The 20,454-nt window shown below is 42.6% G+C and overlaps 1 protein-coding gene across 1 annotated transcript in view; it reads right to left on the bottom strand.

The window, feature by feature from the left end:
- The window catches only part of zgc:85777 (acyl-CoA/acyl-ACP dehydrogenase), a 48,564-nt gene that overhangs the window by 19,155 nt on the left and 8,955 nt on the right, over positions 1-20,454 (bottom strand). The window contains exon 2 of the mRNA XM_036953413.2: positions 16,270-16,390. Coding sequence (XP_036809308.1) covers positions 16,270-16,390 — 121 coding nt within the window. The remainder of the gene's footprint in view (positions 1-16,269; positions 16,391-20,454) is intronic.

The following is a 20,454-nucleotide window of genomic DNA, read 5'->3' on the forward strand; positions in this document are numbered from 1 at the left end:
GAGATCCCTCAGGAGACCATCCGCCACCTCATCAGGAGCATGCCCAGGCATTGTAGGGAGGTCATATAGGCACGTGGAGGCCACACTCACTACTGAGCCTCATTTTGACTTGTTTTAAGGACATTACATCAAAGTTGGATCAGCCTGTAGTGTGGTTTTCCACTTTAATTTTGAGTGTTTGATTTCCATTGATCATTTTTGTGTGATTTTGTTGTCAGCGCATTCAACTATGTAAAGAAAAAAGTATTTAATAAGAATATTTCATTCATTCAGATCTAGGATGTGTTATTTTAGTGTTCCCTTTATTTTTTTGAGCAGTGTATATATAAATAAATATGCATATATACAGTTGAAGTCGGAAGTTTACATACACTTAGGTTGGAGTCATTAAAACTCGTTTTTCAACCACTCCACAAATTTCTTGTTAACTAACTATAGTTTTTGCAAGTCGGTTAAGATATCTACTTTGTGCATGACAAACAATTTTCCAACGATTGTATACAGACAGATTATTTCACTTATGATTCACTGTGTGACAATTCCAGTGGGTCAGAAGTTTACATACACTAAGTTGACTGTGCCTTTAAACAGCTTGGACATATGCAGGAAATTATGTGACGGCTTTAGAAGCTTCTGATAGGCTAATTGACATCATTTGAGTCAATTGGAGGTGTACCTGTGGATGTATTTCAAGGCCTACCTTCAAACTCAGTGCCTCTTTGCTTGACATCATGGGAAAATCCAAATAAATCAGCCCAAAAATTATAGATGTCCCCTGGTTCATACTTGGGAGCACTTCCAAACGCCTGAAGGTACCACACATCTGTACAAACAATAGTACGCAAGTATAAACACCATGAGACCAGACAGCCATCATACCGCTCAGGAACGAGACGCGTTCTGTGTCCTAGAGATGAACGTACTTTGCTGCAAAAAGTGCAAACAATCCCAGAACAACAGCAAAGGACCTTGTGAAGATGCTGGAGGAAACAGGTACAAAGTATATATATCAACAGTAAAACAAGTCCTATATCGACATAACCTGAAAGGCCGCTTAGCAAGGAAGAAGCCACTGCTCCAAAACCACCATAAAAAAGCAAGACTACGGTTTGCAACTGTACATGGTGACAAAGATCGTACTTTTTGGAGAAATGTCCTCTGGTCTGATGAAACAAAAATAGAACTGTTTGGCCATAATGACCATCGTTATGTTTGGAGAAAAAAGGGGGGTGCTTGCTAGCCGAAGAACACCATCCCAATCGTGAAGCACGGGGGTGGCAGCAGCATGTTGTGGTGGTGCTTTGCTGCAGGAGGGGCTGGTGCACTTCACAAAATAGATGGCATCATGAGGTAGGAAAATTATGTGGATATATTGAAGCAACATCTCAAGACATCAGTCAGGAAGTTAAAGCTTGGTCACAAATGGGTCTTCCAAATGGACAATGACCCCAAGCATACTTCCAAAGTTGTGGCAAAATGGCTTTAAGGACAACAAAGTCAAGGTATTGGAGTGGCCATCACAAAGCCCTGACCTCAATCCTATAGAAAATGTGTGGGCAGAACTGAAAAAGCGTGTGCGAGCAAGGAGGCCTACAAACCTGACTCAGTTACACCAGCTCTGTCAGGAGGAATGGGCCAAAATTTACCCAACTTGTTTTGGGAAGCTTGTGGAAGGCTACATGAACCATTTGACCCGAGTTAAATAATTTAAAGGCAATGCTACCAAATACTAATTGAGTGTATGTATTCTTCTGACCCACTGGGAACTTGACAAAATAAATAAAAGCTGAAATAAACATTCATCTCTACTATTATTCTGACATTTCACATTCTTAAAATAAAGTGGTGATCCTAACAGACCTAAAACAGGGAATTTTTACTAGGATTAAATGTCAAGAATTGTGAAAAACTGAGATTAAATGTATTTGGCAAAGGTGTATGTAAACTTCTGACTTCAACTGTGTATATCTCAATGGAATAGTTGTAAGCACGTCATAAGCTCTATATAACTCCATTATAAGCCCATCTATAGCAAAATGAGCCCTAACAATATGAGAGTAGTGCTCAAGAGTGGCGCCGGAGAAGGCAGATGTTTTACGTGCCCTCAACCGTTTGTGATTTTTGTTTGTTTATTTACATTGTTTGTAACTTGTTGTTTTACTTATTTTGCAGATAATATTGAATTCGTAGGCGATCGAATAAACCCCCAATTCCTTCCATTCTGCTAGCAAACATGCAATCTTTGGACACCTACGACGACCTACGCGGAAGATTAAACTACCAACAGGTCATTCAAAATGGTAATATCTTATGCTTCACGGAGACGTGGCTGAACGACGACACCATCAACATGCAGCTGGCTGGTTATACGTTGTACTGGCAGGATAGAACATCGGCATGTGGTAAGACAAGGGGCGTCGGACCATGTATTTTTGTAAATAACAGCTGGTACATGATATCTAAGGAAGTCTCGAGCTATTGCTCGCACCAGGTAGAGTATCTCATGATAAACTGTAAACCACACTACCTACCTAGAGAGTTTTCACATGTATTTTTCTTATCTGTTTACATACCACCTCAGTCAGAAGCAGGCACTGAGACAGCATTGAATGAGCTGTATTCCGACATAAGCAAACAAGAAAACGCTCACCCAGAGGCAGCGCTCCTGGTAGCCGGGGACTTTAATGCAGGGAAACTTAAATCAGTTTTACCAAGTTTTTATCAGGATGTTAAATGTGCAACCAGAGGAATAAAAACTCTGGACCACCTTTACTCCACACACACATGTACAAAGCTTTCCCTCGCCCTCCATTTGACAAAACTTACAATAATTATATCCTCCTGATTCCTGCTCACAAGCAAAAATTCAAGCAGGAAGCACCAGTGACTAGATCAATAAAAATGAAGCAGATGCTAAGCTACAGGACTGTATTTGCTAGCACAGACTGAATATGTTCCGGGATTCCTCAGATGGCATTGAGGAGTACACCACATTAGTCATTGGTTAAATCAATATGTGCATCGATGACGTTGTCCCCACAGTGACCGTATGTACATACCCCAACCAGAAGTCATGGATTACAGGCAACAACCACACTGAGCTAAAGGCTAGAGCTGCCGCTTTCAAGGAGCGGGACTCTAACCTGGAAGCTTATAAGAAATCCCTCTATGCCCTCCGACGAACCATCAAACAGGCAAAGCTTCAATACAGGACTAAGATCAAATCATACTACACCGGCTCCGATGCTCGTCAGATGTGGCAGGGCTTGTAAACTATTACAGACTGCAAAGGGAAGCACAGCCGAGAGCTGCCCAGTGACACGAGCCTACCAGACGAGCAAAACTACTTCTATGCTCGCTTCGAGGCAAATAACACTGAAACATGCATGAGAGCACCAGCTGTTCTGGAAGACTGTGTGATCACGCTCTCCGCAGCCGATGTGATTAAGAACTTTAAACAGGTCAACAGTCATCAGGTCGCAGGGCCAGACGGATTAGCAAGACGTGTACTGCGAGCATGCGCTGACCAACTGGCAAGTGTCTTCACTGACATTTTCAACCTCTCCCTGTCCGAGTCTGTAATATCAACATGTTTTAAGCAGATCACCATAGTGCCTGTGCCCAAGAACACTAAGGTAACCTGCCTAAATGACTACCGACCTGTAGCATTCACGTCTGTAGCCATGAACTGCTTTCGAAAGGCTGGTCATGGCTCACAACACTATTATTCCAGAAACCCTAGACCCATTCCAATTTGCATACCGCCAGATCCACAGATGATGCAATCTCTATCTCTATTCCACTCCACACTGCCCTTTCCCACCTGTACAAAATAGAGAAAGAGAATGCTATTCATTGACTACAGCTCAGCATTCAACACCATAGTGCCCTCAAAGCACATCAATGAGCTAAGGACCCTGGGACTAAACACCTCCCTCTGCAACTGGATCCTGAACTTTCTGACGCCACCCCCCCAGGGGGTAAGGGTTGGTAACAACACATCCGCCACGCTGATCCTCAACACAGGGGCCCCTCAGGGGTGCGTGCTCAGTCCTCTCCTGTACTCCCTGTTCACGCATGATTGCACGGCCAGGCACGACTACAACACCATCATTAAGTTTGCCGATGACACAACAGTGGTAGGCCTGATCACAGACAAGACAGCCTATAGGGAGGAGGTCAGAGACCTGGCCGTGTGGTGCCAGGACAACAACCTCTCACTCAACATTATCAAGACAGAAGAGATGATTGTGGACTACAGGAAAGAGGCCTGAGCCTGCCTCCATTCTCGTCAACAGGGCTGCAGTGGAGCAGGTTGAGAGCTTCAAGTTGCTTCATGTCCACATCACCAACAAACTAACATGGTCCAAGCACACCAAGACAGTCGTGAAGAGGGCATGACAAAACCTGTTCACCCTCAGGTGACTGAAAAGATTTGGCATGGGTCTCAGATCCTCAAAAGGTTCTACAGCTGCACCATCGAGAGCATCCTGACTGGTTGCTTCACTGCCTGGTATGGCAACTGCTCGGCCTCTGACCTCAAGGCACTAAAGAGGGTAGTGCGAACGGCCAAGTTTCCTGCCATTCAGGACCTCTATACCAGAAGGTGTCAGAGGAAGGCCCTTAAAATTGTCAAAGACTCCAGCCACCCTACTCATGGACTGTTCTCTCTGCTACCGCATGGCAAGCGGTACCGGTACACCAAGTCTACGTCCAAAAGGGTTCTAAACAGCTTCTACCCCCAAGCCATAAGACTCCTGAACACCTAATCAAATTTGCATTGCCCCCTCTCTGACAACACTGCTACTCTCTGTTGTTATCATCTATGCACAGTAACTTTAATAACTCTACCTACATATTACCTCAACTAACCAGTGCCCCCGCACATGGACTCTGTACCGGTACCCCCCTGTATGTAGTCTCGCAATTGTTATTTTACTGCTGCTCTTTAATGACTTGTTACTTTTATTTCTTATTCTTATCCATATATTTTTTAAACTGCATTGTTGATTAGGGGCTCGTAAGTAAGCATTTCACTGAAAGGTCTACATCTGTTGTATTTGGCACATGTGACAAAAATGTTTTATTTGATATCGATGGGTTTCTAAGACAGACAGTCATCCTCATAGATTGCTGTATTGAACATGCATGTAGATTAGACACACTGTAAATCAGTGGAATAGTTGTCTGAGAACGAACCATTTAATTGGCTATGTCTCCAGAGGGATGCGAACCTAGCAAGTCTCTAGGCCAATGAATCACTCATGGGTGTATCAATGACGACTGCCACTACGATAGACACGTTTGGCTCACTGAACTACAATGTATTTCAATGACACGTCATCAATCCTACAGTAAGTAAAATGGAATGCAAAAAAAAGTAACTGACTCACAATCCCTTAGCTTAGTTTAAGAATAACGAGTCACTGGTACAGTATGTGTAATATAATTATATTATTACTACAAGAGTCTCTCTGGATGAGAGCGTCTGCTAAATCATTCTAATGTAATGTCAATGTAATGACTGAGGAAGAAGAGTGGAGGACACTAAGGGAGAAAGTCAGGGGCAACATAACATTGAACCATCATAACAGAACTATCAGAAAAATGTTGACCAGTGGAAAACCCGGCTGGGTTGCCAAGTCTCGTAAATCGGGCCGGAGACGGGCCAATGTCAGAGGCTGAACTCTGAATCCCACTGTCCTGTCTGGGCGTGGAATAACAATACTCACTCACACACGCACACACACACACACACACACACACACACACACAGGGAGGTAGAGATCACTCGTGTTCTGCTCCCTGTTGCCTGGGCAACACTTTCCTGTTCTGGTTCTCTTGCTTACGGAAGAAAAGGGGAGTGTTTGTGTGTGTGTGAGCAGCAGAGTTTTTTCCTGTTTCGTGGTGGGTAGTGGAGTGACATAATCAGCTGAAGAGCAATCTGGCACTGAAGCTTTATTAATGTGAAGGCTGGCTCCAGTACAGTGCCTCCAAACTTTAGATATAATTTGTAGAAACTGGAGTAGGTTGGTTGTGACCTATGGATAAATAAATAGTCTAAATATGAATGTTTCATACGTTGATTGTAACGCTTGTCGTCTGGAGAAAGAGAGGAGGACCAAGGTGCAGCGTGGTAAGTGTTCATTATTTTAATAAAACAACTGAACACTGAACAAAACAATAAAAACCACAAACACAGTCCTGTAAGGTGATGAAAAACACTAAACAGAAAATAATCACCCACAACCAAAATGGGGAAAACAGGCTACCTAAGTATGATTCTCAATCAGAGACAACGATCGACAGCTGCCTCTGATTGAGAACCATACCAGGCCAAACACAGAAATACAACAAAGAAAAAGGACATACCCACCCCAACTCACGCCCTGACCATACTAACACAAAGACATAATAAAGGAACTAAGGTCAGAACGTGACATTGATATCTGCCAGGTTTTGCACTGTACCACGGCGCCAAGAGAGAGATGTTACAAGAAATGAAAAGCTTTGAATTACAAGTTGAAGCTGCTTTTAAGTTTAAGCCTGCATGCTTGGCACTAAAGGGCCTGAATTTTTTGCCTTTAAGCCCTAGACCTCTCATTCCAAAACTCCCCTGCGCTCTACAAGTCCGTCATCGTTCAAAGCTAAGTCCTTTTCGTCATCTGAAGATAAGGATGCATCATGGTCCACACATACTAACACGGTCTTGAAGAAGGCACAACTTCTTCCCCCTCAGGATGCTGAAAAGGTTATAAAGCTGCACCATTGAGAGCATCTTGACTGGCTGCATCACCGCTTGGTTTGGTAACTGCACAGCTTCTACCCCCAAGCCATAAGACAGCTTAACATTTAGTTTAATAGTTAGCCAAATAGCTACCTGGACTATCTGCCTTGACCTTTGCATTAACCTTCTTCACTCATCACATATGCTGCTGTTACTGTTTATTATCTGTTACTTTATTCCTAGTTATATGTACGTACAGTATATATCTCAATTACCTCATACCCCTGCACATCGACTGAGTACTGGTACCCTGTGTACATAGCCAAGTTGTCATTACTCATTATGTATTTATTATTACGTGTTTTACTTTTCTATTAATTCTCTATTTTCTTTCTCTCTGCATTGTTGGGAAGGGCCCGTAAGAATTTCACTATTAGTCTACACCTGTTTTTTACGAAGCATGTGACGAATAACATTTTATTTCATTTGATCATTTGACATTTAAATCCCTCAATGGTTATTTCTTCTGTGAAGACCATTCCCAGTCCATCTGGTATTTCTCCATCCCAACAGTACAGGCCTAAGCCTCCTGGTCGGTGTAATCCTCTCCCATTCCAATCAATCTAACCAGACTCATAAAGCATACTTTGAGAGCTTCACATGTTAGCCAACGTTTCAGCATAGACAAGCGTTATATTGGGGATAGACCACAAAACGTCTCAGAGTAGAAAAAGTGATAAGATACATTATACTCCTACTCTTATTGGTAAAAAATAAAAGCTATGCATCCAAGCCTCTTTAGTCATAAGAGTCCCATCTAGTCGACATATTTAGGAGACCTCGTGAGCTGTCCTAACCAGTTAAGAGTTACCAGCAGGTGCCTTGATCATAGAAAAAGGCAGCCAGTCAGCGGTTCCTGTGCCACATACAATTGCTTTAGAGTTAGAGTTGAAAGAATGTTTTGATATTTCTACATGATTAATCCATAAATAATCTAGACCTACATGGAACAGTATCTTTGCTTTTTACAATTATTTCACAAGGCCTATTTCACATGATATGCCCCAATACTTATAACCACTCTGTCCTTCCTTGTTCGTCCATCATAGGTTGATGATGACCCTAACACGATTCATTAGGATTAGTCTGGGGTACGGTGAGTGCGCAGATGGCTGATGAGACCAATCTGAGCCCAGAAACATGCTTTGGTACACTGGACATGATATCTAGGTAAAAGTCTCCTGAGGGACGGCTCCACTAATACTGGTCTTTCGCTGATCTCTTCACCATTGCATTTTTGGTCCTGCTTGTTTCAGAGGTTGTAGCGCCATCCCGGATTCGATTCCGCCAGATGGGACGATCCTGAGGAAGTCTTTCTCATGACTTTAGATCAATGTTAAAGCTCAAGGGATACCTTCAGGGTGTCTACAAATCATTTCGTTGGCCCACCTTGTGCTCACTTCCCATTCTTCAGATGTATAGCAGGCATCCTGGTCACTTGGCCCCACCCATCTGAGCTGAGCTTTCAGAAGCAGTGTGGCAATGCTCATCATGTCGGCACGGCTGAGGACTTCAGTGTCTGAGATTCTGTGCTGCCGCTTGATCCTCAGGAGCATCCTGAAACCGTTCAGGTGAAAGTTATTTAGTTTCCTGGCATGGCATCGGTAGACTGTCCAGGTTTTGCTGATAATATGACTGCCTGGTAAACCTTCAGTTTTGTAGCCAGTTTGATGCCTTTTCTATCCCACACAGAATCTCGCAGACGGCCAAAGGCTGCACTAGCCTTGGTGATACTGATGTTTGTTTCTTTGTCTATGTGAACTCACACGGGACATTGTGCTACCAAGGTAAGTGAATTTGTCCACAGCTGACAGTTTCTGACCTTTCACAGAGATCGTTTGGTCCACGTAAGGATTACTGGGGGCAGGTTGGTACATAAGTTCAGTCTTCTTTGTACTGATTGTGAGGCTGAAGTTGTCACAGACAGATGAAAAGTTGTCCATGAGGATCTACAGGTCAGCAAGCAAGCCAGCAGCTAATGCGCAGTCATCTGCAAACAAGGTTGCGGACAGTCACCTCCTCCACCTTTGTTATGTAATGTATCCTCCTCAGGCTGAAAAGCCCCCCCATCAAAGCTGTAGATGAAACAGATCCCAGTGTGGTCATTTGGGAAGGCATCTTGCAGCATGGTGGAGAACATCATGCTAAACAAAGTTGGTGCTAGAACACTGCCTTGCTTCACTCTGTTTATGACTGGAAACTGCACAGAGTACTCTTGGTGATCTTGCACACTAGCCATCATGGAACTGATGCACCATTGTGATACATTTTTCTGGGCATTCAAACTTTGCCATGACCTTCCAGAGGCCGTCGTGCCTTGTGGTGTCAAAAGCCTTTGTCAGGTTGAAAAAAGTGAGATACAGGTCAGAGTTTGGCATTTTTCTTGGAGTTGGTGAGCTGTAAACATCATGTTAGTTGTTCCACAGTTCTGTCTGAAGCCACACTGGCTCTCAGGCAGCATGTCTTGGTCTAGGTGTGCTTTTAGATGGTGCAGGAGGATTCTAGCTAAGATTTTTCCAGTAATTGACAGCAAGGATATACCTCTGTGATTGTAACAGGCTTGGTGATTGCCTTTCCTCTTGTAGAGGTGGTTAGTCCTTATCTCCTGAGGAACAGCTTCTTGTCTCCACAATGACTGGAAGAGGTCGGTTAGCTTCTCAACCAAATGAGGCCCTCCCACCTTGTAGGTTTCAGCTGGTATGGTGTCAGCTCCTGTAGTTTTTCCTGATGAGAGGAGACTGATACTTTTTTTTGTTTCCTCCTGGGTGGGTAGGTCTGCAAGAGACAAGTTCATTTCAACTTCAGCCTGTTGATTGCTTCTTCATTTATTGAGGGCTGAGTTTAATTGTTCGGCCCATCTGGAAAGGATTTTGTCTTTCTCTCTGAGCAATGTAGTTCCATCCGCAATCAGAAAAGTTGAGGTTCTTGAAAAAAAAATGAACCTCAACTTGAGGACTCCAAACGGTGGTCTAGGGCTTCAACAAATTACTGCCGGATGTTCTCCTCTTTCACTGAGAGATGTTGATTCGCTTTGAGGATTTTTTGCCCTGTTGTCGTCTGATCCGGATGTTGAGCTCAGAGATAAGTCGGTGTTCTATCCAGCATTCTGCATTGCACATGGCCTTTTTCACCCTTGACATCATGTCTGTCTCTCCTCCTGACAATGTCAATCAAGTGCCAGTGTTTGGACCTTGCATCCATGTTGTTGTTTTGCAGTTGGAAGATTGTTTATGATGGTGACCTGCTTTTAGCCTGTAAATGGTGCTTCAGAAGGTGTAACTGGCTCCAACTTCTGCAACCTGTCCCGGGTCAGCTAGCCAGGTCTCACTTAGGGTGGAAATGTCATTTTTGTATTTGGCACGTTCTCTGCCAACAAGAGCGTACGTCTCTCAGGTCTGTTTGGTCCAGCAGTGTCCATTAGTGAGCAGGCATTCCAAGCACCAATATTAAGTGGTTTCACTTTTATTTTCTTTGTTTGACTGCTGAGGTGCTCCTAATGCTGGGGAGGTGAGCAGTGTGAACCTGAATAGTACTGCTCAGACTGCTGCCGAGTTCCACTGCTGCTTCAGGCCAGTGAAAAGCGATATCCTGAGCCGCCTGTGTGCGAGTCCATGGCTACAGCTTCGTCAATCGCAGAAAGCCACAGGACTTTGGGTGATGGCTTCATGACTTGCGCTTTGAAGTGAAGGAGAGTTATTCAGCTTCAACCTCACGCTCTCGTCCAGGGTCACCTGTATCCAGTGGCAAGACACTGTCAAGATGGCTGGAGATAATTCTGGATGCAGTGGATGGTCTGAGGAAACCTTCTGATGGCATTTCCTCCACCAAGGGTTCCACAGACCCAAACTCGATATTGAGTTTCCCAGGTTAGTTAACCGCCGCCAGGGGTTCGGTGTTGGGAGCTGCTGGCAGTACTGACTCACCAGGGGGAAAATGGAAAGCACCTGGTGTGCGCCTACGGTAGCAACTACTGTTCCCAGCAAAGACTGGTTGAACACCCAGCTGACCAGACAATAAAGAGCACACGTAACCACTAGGCTAATAAATAAATTGTATAATTTGATTACAGACATCATGTTATTTCAAGTTTGGAGCACAATATCACATTGTTAAAATGCCATAAATTGGGCATCTAGGGCTTAACTCTTTTTTTAACATTTATTTAACCTTTATTTTTAAGAACAAATTCTTATTTACAATGACGGCCTACCCTAGCCAAACCTGGACGACGCTGGGCCAATTGTGCGCCACCCTACGTGACTCCCAATCACGGCCAGATGTGATGCAGCCTGGATTCGAAACAGGTACTGCAGTGATGAGAGTCAAATGAACTGTGTCTAGTGTGAAAGTTGTTAGAGGTAGTTTCGCGAGACAATGCTAATGCCAGTGTTAGCATCATGACTGGAAGTCTATGGGTATAGCATGCTAGCAAATACCCATAGACTTTTGCATGAATGCTAGTTAGCATTGGCTCGTGAAACTACCTCTAACTTCCTTTATACTGGACACAGTGACACAAAAATTGCATCCACGAGTTCATCTGAATCTGGGGAAGTAGATAATGGGCATCATTGCCAAAATCCCAAAGTATCCCTTCAAGAAAGGCAAAGTGATCGTGTTAGGCGAAAATTATATCAAACGTTTTACCATTGCAACATTTGATGTACAGTCACATTGACTGTGGTTATCTGAAGATTGAGGCATCACAGCTGGTGATGCCCCACTGCGATTGGTTATTCCCCATCATTTGAAACAATGTCAATGAATGTCATCCCCATATTTCCTTTGAGGTACCTCAGTCATACACTTTTATGAGTTAATTTTACTCCAAGCTCAGAGTTTGTCTGTGGAGTGTCTTAACATCAACCTAAAAACTACTCCGAGCTGGGATTTTTTTCTTCTTCCTAAAACAGGTTTTAACAGGATTCCTAGGACCTTTTGTGAGATGCTTTGTGGCTACGGGCCCTGATCTCTATTGTATAGTAATTCAGGAAAACACAGAAGATATTACTAACAAAATTGGTGTGATTCAATTATATTGATTAGGCAATGCATATCCAACAAATGTTTGGAGGCACATTTCAGCAAACCATTTCACATTTGGTCGACCGATTAATCGGAATGGCCGATTAATTGGGGCCGATTTTAAGTTTTCATAACAATCGGAAATCGGTATTTTTGGGCGCCGATTTGCCGATTTTAGTATGCTTATACCTTTATTTAACTAGGCAAGTCAGTTAAGAACACATTCTTATTTTCAATGACGTCTTAGTAACGGTGGGTTAACTGCCTCGTTCAGGGGTAGAACGACAGATTTTCACCTTGTCAGCTCGGGGGATGCAAACTTGCAACCTTACAGTTAACTAGTCCAACGCAATAACGACCTACCTCTCTCTCATTGCACTCCACAAGGAGACTGACTGACTGTTACGCGAATGCAGTAAGCCAAGGTAAGTGGCTAGCTAGCATTAAACTTATCTTGTAAAAACAATCGATCATAATCACTAGTTAACTACACATGGTTGATGATATTACTAGATATTATCTAGCGTATCCTGCGTTGCGTATAATCTGACTGAGCATACAAGTATCTAAGTATCTGACTGAGCGGTGGTAGGCAGAAGCAGGCGCGTAAACATTCATTCAAACAGCACTTTCGTGCGTTTTACCAGTAGCTCTTCGTTGTGTGTCAAGCATTGTGCTGTTTATGACTTCAAGTCTATCAACTCCCGAAATGAGGCTGGTGTAACCAAAGTGAAATGACTAGCTAGTTGGCGGGCGCTAATAGTGTTTCAAACTTCACTCGCTCTGAGCCTTGGGGTGGTTGTTTCCCTTGCTCTGCATGGGTAAGGCTGCTTCGAGGGTGGCTGTTGTCGTTGTGTTGCTGGTTCGAGCCCAGGGAGGAGCGAGGAGAGGGACGGAAGCTATACTGTTACACTGGCAATACTAAAGTGCCAATAAGAACAGCCAATAGTCAAGGATTAATGAAATACAAATGGTATAGAGGGAAATAGTCCTATAATTCCTATAATAACTACAACCTTAAACTTCTTACCTGGGAATATTGAAGACTCATGTTAAAAGGAGCCACCAGCTTTCATTAGTTCTCATGTTCTGAGCAAGGAACTGAAACGTTAGCTTTCTTACATAGCACATATTGCACTTTTACTTTCTTCTCCAACACTTTGTTTTTTCATTATTTAAACCAAATTGAACATGTTTCATTATTTACATGAGGCTAAATTGATTTTCTTGATGTATTATATTAAGTTAAAATAAGTGTTCATTCAGTGTTGTTGTACAAATAAAAAACATTTTTTAAATTGTCCGATTAATCGGTATCGGCTTTTTTGGTCCTCTAATAATCGGTATCGGCGTTGAAAAATCATAATCGGTCGACCTCGAATTTAGAGGACAAAAACATTGATACAACTAACAAACCACTCAGCTACAGTGTTTTGAAATCCTTTATAAACAATGACAGTGTGAATCCACAATGACATGCCAAACCACAGAAATATATCTTGCCCTCTGTATTGCAAAAAGGGAAATCGATGTTCTGGGACATGCCCACAAGGCTTGTGATTGACAGGTCCTCTTGGATGTGGGTGTAACACATGGGTCTATCCTCAGCCTGAAGTGTCGCCAGTTGCCCCACCGAATTACTAGCTTTTGCATGATGGCGATTGGCAAGACGCTTCAAGGGGGGGTCATTGTGCAAGCAAGGCAGAGGCCAGATTAAATTTAATTAATTAATTAAATTCATTCAATAGTTTTTCCCCCCTCATCAATCTACACACAATACTCCATTAACAACAAAGCAAAAACAGGTTTGTAGAATTTTCTGCACAATAAAAAAAAGAAAAAAAGAAAACTGAAATATTACATTTCCATAAGTATTCAGACCCTTTACGTAGCACTTTGTTGACGCACCTTTGGCAACAATTACAGCCTCGAGTCTTCTTGGGTATGACAAGTTTCCCCCCATTCTTCTCTGAAGATCCTCTCATGCTCTGTCAGGTTGGATGGGGAGCGTTGCTGCGCAGATATTTTCAGATCTCCAGAGATCTTAGATCGGATTTAAGCCTGGGCTCTGGCTGGGCCACTCAAGGACATTGTCCCGAAGCCACTCTTGCATTGTCTTGGCTGTGTGCTTAGGGTTGTTGTCCTGTTGAAGGTGAACCTTTGCCCCAGTCTAAGGTCCTGAATGCTCTGGAGCAGGTTTTCATCAAGGATCTTCTCTGTACTTTACTCCGTTCATCTTTCCCTCGATCCTGACTAGTCTCCCAGTTCCTGCCGCTGAAAATCGTCCCCACAACATGAGGCTGCCACCAGCATGCTTCACCATAGGGATGGTGCCAGGTTTCCTTCAGATGTCACACTTGGCATTCAGGCCAAAGAGTTAAATCTTGGTTTCATCAGACCAAAGAATCTTGTTTCTCATGAAACAAGTTTCTCAAAAGGTGCCTTTTGGCAGCTGTCATGTGCCTTTTACTGAGGAGTGGCTTCCACCTGATTGGTGGAATGCTGCAGAGATGGTTGTCCTTCTGGAAGGTTCTCCCATATCCACAGAGGAACTCCGGAGCTCTGTCAGAGTGACCATCAGGTTTTTGATCACCTCCCTGACCAAGGCCCTTCTCCCCCGATTGCGCAGTTTGGCCCGGCGGCCAGCTCTAGGAAGAGTCTTGGTGGTTCCAAATGTCTTCCATTTAAGAATGATGGAGGCCACTGTGTTCTTGGGGACCTTCAGTGCCCTTCCCCAGATCTGTGCCTCGACACAATCCTGTCTTGGAGCTCTACGGAGAATTCCTTCGACCTCATGGCTTGGTTTTTGCTTTGACATGCACTGTCAACTGTGGGACCTTATATAGACAGGTGTGTGCCTTTCCAAATCATGTTCAACCAATTGAATTTACCATAGGTGGACTCAAATCAAGTTGTAGAACACATCTCATGGATGATCAATGGAAACAGGATGCACCTGAGCTCAATTTTGAGTCTCATAGCAACGGGTCTGAATAGTTATGTAAATAAGGTATTTCTGTAAAAAATATATATATAGATTTGCAAACATTTCTTCACTTTTTTTTCTCGCTTTGTCATTATGGGGTATTGTGTGTAGATTAATTAGGATTTTTTTAAATTTAATCAATTTTAGAATAAGGCTGTAACGTAACAAAATGTGGAAAAAGGGAAGGGGTCTGAATACTTTCCGAATGCACTGTAGGCTATCAGAAATATAGGCTATTAGCAATATAGGCTATTAGCAATATGTGTCTCGTCTCAGCGTTAGTCTCTGACAGTGTAGGATAAACCATAAAGAGGTTATCTAATATACCATCTGGTAATCTGATGTGTCTGGGACTTCCTTGTCCCCCTTCTCTCTAATCCAGCCTGTTAATGCTGAAGGGCTCTGTAGTTAGCACTTTGTAAAGCTGCTCGCGCCACTCTTCTCTGACCTAGCTAGATTTATGAGCCGATTTCCCCATAGGGCCCACCACGACCAACAACACCCACTGCATTGTTCTCTGTAGTAGTTCACTTCAAAATAAAAGTTTGTTAGATGTTTTGACATCTAGGGGGACTAATGTCGAGATTAGTTGTATTTTCTAGTCATTGGGTTGATATGCTGTATTTGGATCTAGATTGGTGTGTAGTGTGACTTGGACGCATCTCGACCTCTTTTGAGGTCTGAAAACATCTTGACAAAATTAGACTTAGGAATGAATCACCACTTTAAATTCTGAAACGTGTTATATATGATTAAAATACGACAATCAAAGTTGTTCTAAAAAGTCTATTTCCCCCTCAGTGATGCTGCAGGTGGTAGAGGACAGCATTTGAAATGGAAATAGGACTGACAGCTTTTGTGGAACGTAACTCCACACATTCAGAGTGGGCAAATATCTACACTCACCACAATATGGCCGCTACTCACATACATATTCAGTGGAGTGGGCCAAAGCCAGAATGACACCCTAAGCACTCCTTAGGCCTATATCATCTTGAGTCTGGTATGCAACAACATTTCTCTACTTAATTTTCTCACGCTAGCCCTTGAGAGGCTCTTCTGTTGAGTTTTGATGAAGATCAGTGCCTAGTTGGACACATTGGGCACTTAGGGGTCTATGAGGAACTCATTACCACTTGCTGCTGCTTTATCTTTCGAGACCCTTTTACGACGCTACACCATTTTCTTATTTTCAAGCTGCTCCTCATCTCACTCTGATTCAGGTGATTGTTCATGAAAACACTACATTCATTAAACCATCTTTATCATCTGAAATTAGCTGCCCTCTTCAAAGCGAAGTGCTTTCAACTGACACAGTTTTATAGTGGGGAGACAGTGAAATATGTTTAGCATAATTTCCCACAAATGAATCAGAATCAGGCAAATAAATATCTCAGAAAAAGTCATTAACCGGGTGATTTTTTGAGACAATTCAATTTCACAGAGGAAGAGACACAGAAGAAGTTCATACCAACTGGCTTGTTGACACCCAGAAAGCCAGCATTTCCCAAGAGCTTGAAGACTTTGTGGGCAGGAAATATCCCCTCTGCCTCCCATTGGTCCACATAGGGGTTGATATCCTGGTCGATGATCTACAACACATGCAAAGACAGAGGGAAAGATGACAAACACATGGACGTAGGTGTGGTACGAGCTACGTGGCCTGGACGTAGGTTGTCTGTGTGAGAATGGATATGGATGCCAATGGTGTGGTTGTGTGAGACTAACTTTTACTTTACATTTCATTCCAATCTATTGAATGTTAATATAAATAGCTTACTTTCCCCTGACAATTTACAGTGCCTTGCGAAAGTATTCGGCCCCCTTGAACTTTGCGACCTTTTGCCACATTTCAGGCTTCAAACATAAAGATATAAAACTGTATTTTTTTGTGAAGAATCAACAACAAGTGGGACACAACCATGAAGTGGAACGACATTTATTGGATATTTCAAACTTTTTTAACAAATCAAAAACTGAAAAATTGGGCGTGCAAAATTATTCAGCCCCCTTAAGTTAATACTTTGTAGCGCCACCTTTTGCTGCGATTACAGCTGTAAGTTGCTTGGGGTATGTCTCTATCAGTTTTGCACATCGAGAGACTGACATTTTTTCCCATTCCTCCTTGCAAAACAGCTCGAGCTCAGTGAGGTTGGATGGAGAGCATTTGTGAACAGCAGTTTTCAGTTCTTTCCACAGATTCTCGATTGGATTCAGGTCTGAACTTTGACTTGGCCATTCTAACACCTGGATATGTTTATTTTTGAACCATTCCATTGTAGATTTTGCTTTATGTTTTGGATCATTGTCTTGTTGGAAGACAAATCTCCGTCCCAGTCTCAGGTCTTTTGCAGACTCCATCAGGTTTTCTTCCAGAATGGTCCTGTATTTGGCTCCATCCATCTTCCCATCAATTTTAACCATCTTCCCTGTCCCTGCTGAAGAAAAGCAGGCCCAAACCATGATGCTGCCACCACCATGTTTGACAGTGGGGATGGTGTGTTCAGCTGTGTTGCTTTTACGCCAAACATAACGTTTTGCATTGTTGCCAAAAAGTTCAATTTTGGTTTCATCTGACCAGAGCACCTTCTTCCACATGTTTGGTGTGTCTCCCAGGTGGCTTGTGGCAAACTTTAAACGACACTTTTTATGGATATCTTTAAGAAATGGCTTTCTTCTTGCCACTCTTCCATAAAGGCCAGATTTGTTCAATATACAACTGATTGTTGTCCTATGGACAGAGTCTCCCACCTCAGCTGTAGATCTCTGCAGTTCATCCAGAGTGATCATGGGCCTTTTGGCTGCATCTCTGATCAGTCTTCTCCTTGTATGAGCTGAAAGTTTAGAGGGACGGCCAGGTCTTGGTAGATTTGTAGTGGTCTGATACTCCTTCCATTTCAATATTATCGCTTGCACAGTGCTCCTTGGGATGTTTAAAACTTGGGAAATCTTTTTGTATCCAAATCCGGCTTTAAACTTCTTCACAACAGTATCTCTGACCTGCCTGGTGTGTTCCTTGTTCTTCATGATGCTCTCTGCGCTTTTAACGGACCTCTGAGACTATCACAGTGCAGGTGCATTTATACGGCGACTTGATTACACACAGGTGGATTGTATTTATCATCATTAGTCATTTAGGTCAACATTGGATCATTCAGAGATCCTCACTGAACTTCTGGAGAGAGTTTGCTGCACTGAAAGTAAAGGGGCTGAATAATTTTGCACGCCCAATTTTTCAGTTTTTGATTTGTTAAAAAAGTTTGAAATATCCAATAAATGTCGTTCCACTTCATGATTGTGTCCCACTTGTTGTTGATTCTTCACAAAAAAATACAGTTTTATATCTTTATGTTTGAAGCCTGAAATGTGGCAAAAGGTCGCAAAGTTCAAGGGGGCCGAATACTTTCGCAAGGCACTGTACTTGGAAATTGACTCACCATCTTGACAGAACCACATTAAGAACGGTCCATAGTTGTAAATAAACAGGAAGTTGTCAATTGTATTTTCAGCAGTCCTGTTCTGCCTCTACTTCAGTCTATGTAACCTATCACTGGCAGACTGCTAGACTAAGGTCTACATATCAATGAATACAAAAAGAACACAAAACATACTGAAAGAACATCTCATATGGATGAATACATGCTATGATAAGAGGGGGATGCTATTGTGTGTTCTACTTCCCACCTATCTATTACACTCACTGTCAACAAGCCTTTATTGCAGTTTCACAAGACTGCCGATAGAGATCGGATTAGTTTATTACCATGTAGCCTAGCTCCCCAAACCCAATCCAAATTCTTGTCATTAAGAGGGAAACAATTATACTATAGTTTGAGACTAACAAGCCTATGTTTGCATCTAACAATGTTAGCCAAAAATCAAATCTAATTTCCCTATGGAGTCACCATAATACTAACTGTACCAGTTACAGTATACCAGCTCCAGCACATGGACATAGAGATGTGCAGGAATCTAGAAGCATGAAGATGAAGTGATTCAAATTAAGTGAAACATTAGATCCTCCATGTAAAGCTACAGTAATATATTATGGATTATGAAAATCTCTCTTAAATCCACTTGAGGGCATTCCCTTCATAGCGGGGCCACAGCCAAACTCCCCTGCGTCATGCTTGAAAACTGTTAGGGAGTGAAGGGATGAGGAGCGGAACACTCCCGTTCTAGAGATATGGGAGTGTCAAGAGACCATTGGTACGTCCCAAATTCCATATGTAGTGCACTACTTTTGAGTAGTGCCCAATACATTGTTTACACAAAACATTAAGAACACCTGCTCTTTCCATGACCGACTGACCAGGTGAATCTAGGTGAAAGCTATGATCCCTTATTGATGTCACTTGTTAAATCCACTTCAATCAGTATAGATGAAGGGGAGGAGACCAGTAAAATAAGTATTTGTTTATCCTTGAGACATTTGAGACATGGATTGTGTGTGCCATTCAGAGGGTGAACGGGCAAGACAAAATATTTAAATGCCTTTGAATGGGGTATGGTATTAGGTGCCAGGTGCACCAGTTTGAGTGTGTCAAGAACTGCAATGCTGCTGGGTTATTCCACGCTCAACAGTTTCCCGTTTGTAACAGTAATGGTCCACCACCCAAAGGACATCAAGCAAACATGACACAACTGTGGGAAGCATAGGAGTCAACATGGGTCAGCATCCCTGTGGAACGCTTTTGACACCTTGTAGAATCCATGCCCCAACGAACTGAGGCTGTTCTGAGGGAAGGTGTTCCTAGTGTGTGGTACAGGGTGTCATTTGTGTATAGGGAACAGGGTGTCATTTGGGACGCAGCCCTTGACTCATATGATTTGTGCATCCAATAGGTCTTCAGCTGGAAAACTACTTAAAAAGACACTATCAACATCCTACATTTTCTCTGCGAACTCAACCACTTCTTAGGGGGAGATGATGCCTACATGTGTATATGCTAACCTCATTCGCAAAGATAAACAGCATGATGAGATGGATGGTGTTCTTTTTTGAAGGTGCATAGAGTACAGTAGAAGAGCTTAAACATACAACTACTATCAGCTTTTAAGTGTTTAACATAGCCTATATGCATTTAATCTACGATGCATAATTGGTTTCAACAAGCCACCTGAAATTGTTTCTCGAAGTCTACATCCTCATAAAAATAGACCTGTTTTTAGGCGGAAATGTTCAAAACAGTTAATACTGCCTATGTAAAATAGTTTGATTTTAGGCAACGACGTGTGCTTCCTCCCAATTCCATTTCGGTAGTTAATGTAGAGACCCTTGACAAACCTGTCCATAAATCTGCATTCAAGCGTTGCTGTGGAGCACAACAACTCTCCAATGGCAGGTAGAGAGAAAATTAAAAGCAATTAAAAACACCATAATTATGCAGTTAAGTGAGGAAAATGACTAATTTAGTGTAATGCAGCTTCCTTCAGTGCATAAGCCACAGTCAGGGGCCACGAGTCACTGTTCATTATGGAGTTTGTTCTAAAATCTTAAAATTCAGTCTTATTAAATATGACTGAGTTCATAACCAGAGTAAAGCACAAGTTCTGGCTTTCCATGGGGGTTTGAAGGCATTTCAAGACAAACGAACAATTGCCAAGAGGAAAATGCCTCCCCAAAATGCCTGTTTTCATATTCCAAAAGATTGTG

Source organism: Oncorhynchus mykiss, chromosome 18 (genome assembly GCF_057628025.1).
Source record: "Oncorhynchus mykiss isolate SJ-2025 chromosome 18, ASM5762802v1, whole genome shotgun sequence".
In the NCBI taxonomy this organism is placed as follows: domain Eukaryota; kingdom Metazoa; phylum Chordata; class Actinopteri; order Salmoniformes; family Salmonidae; genus Oncorhynchus; species Oncorhynchus mykiss.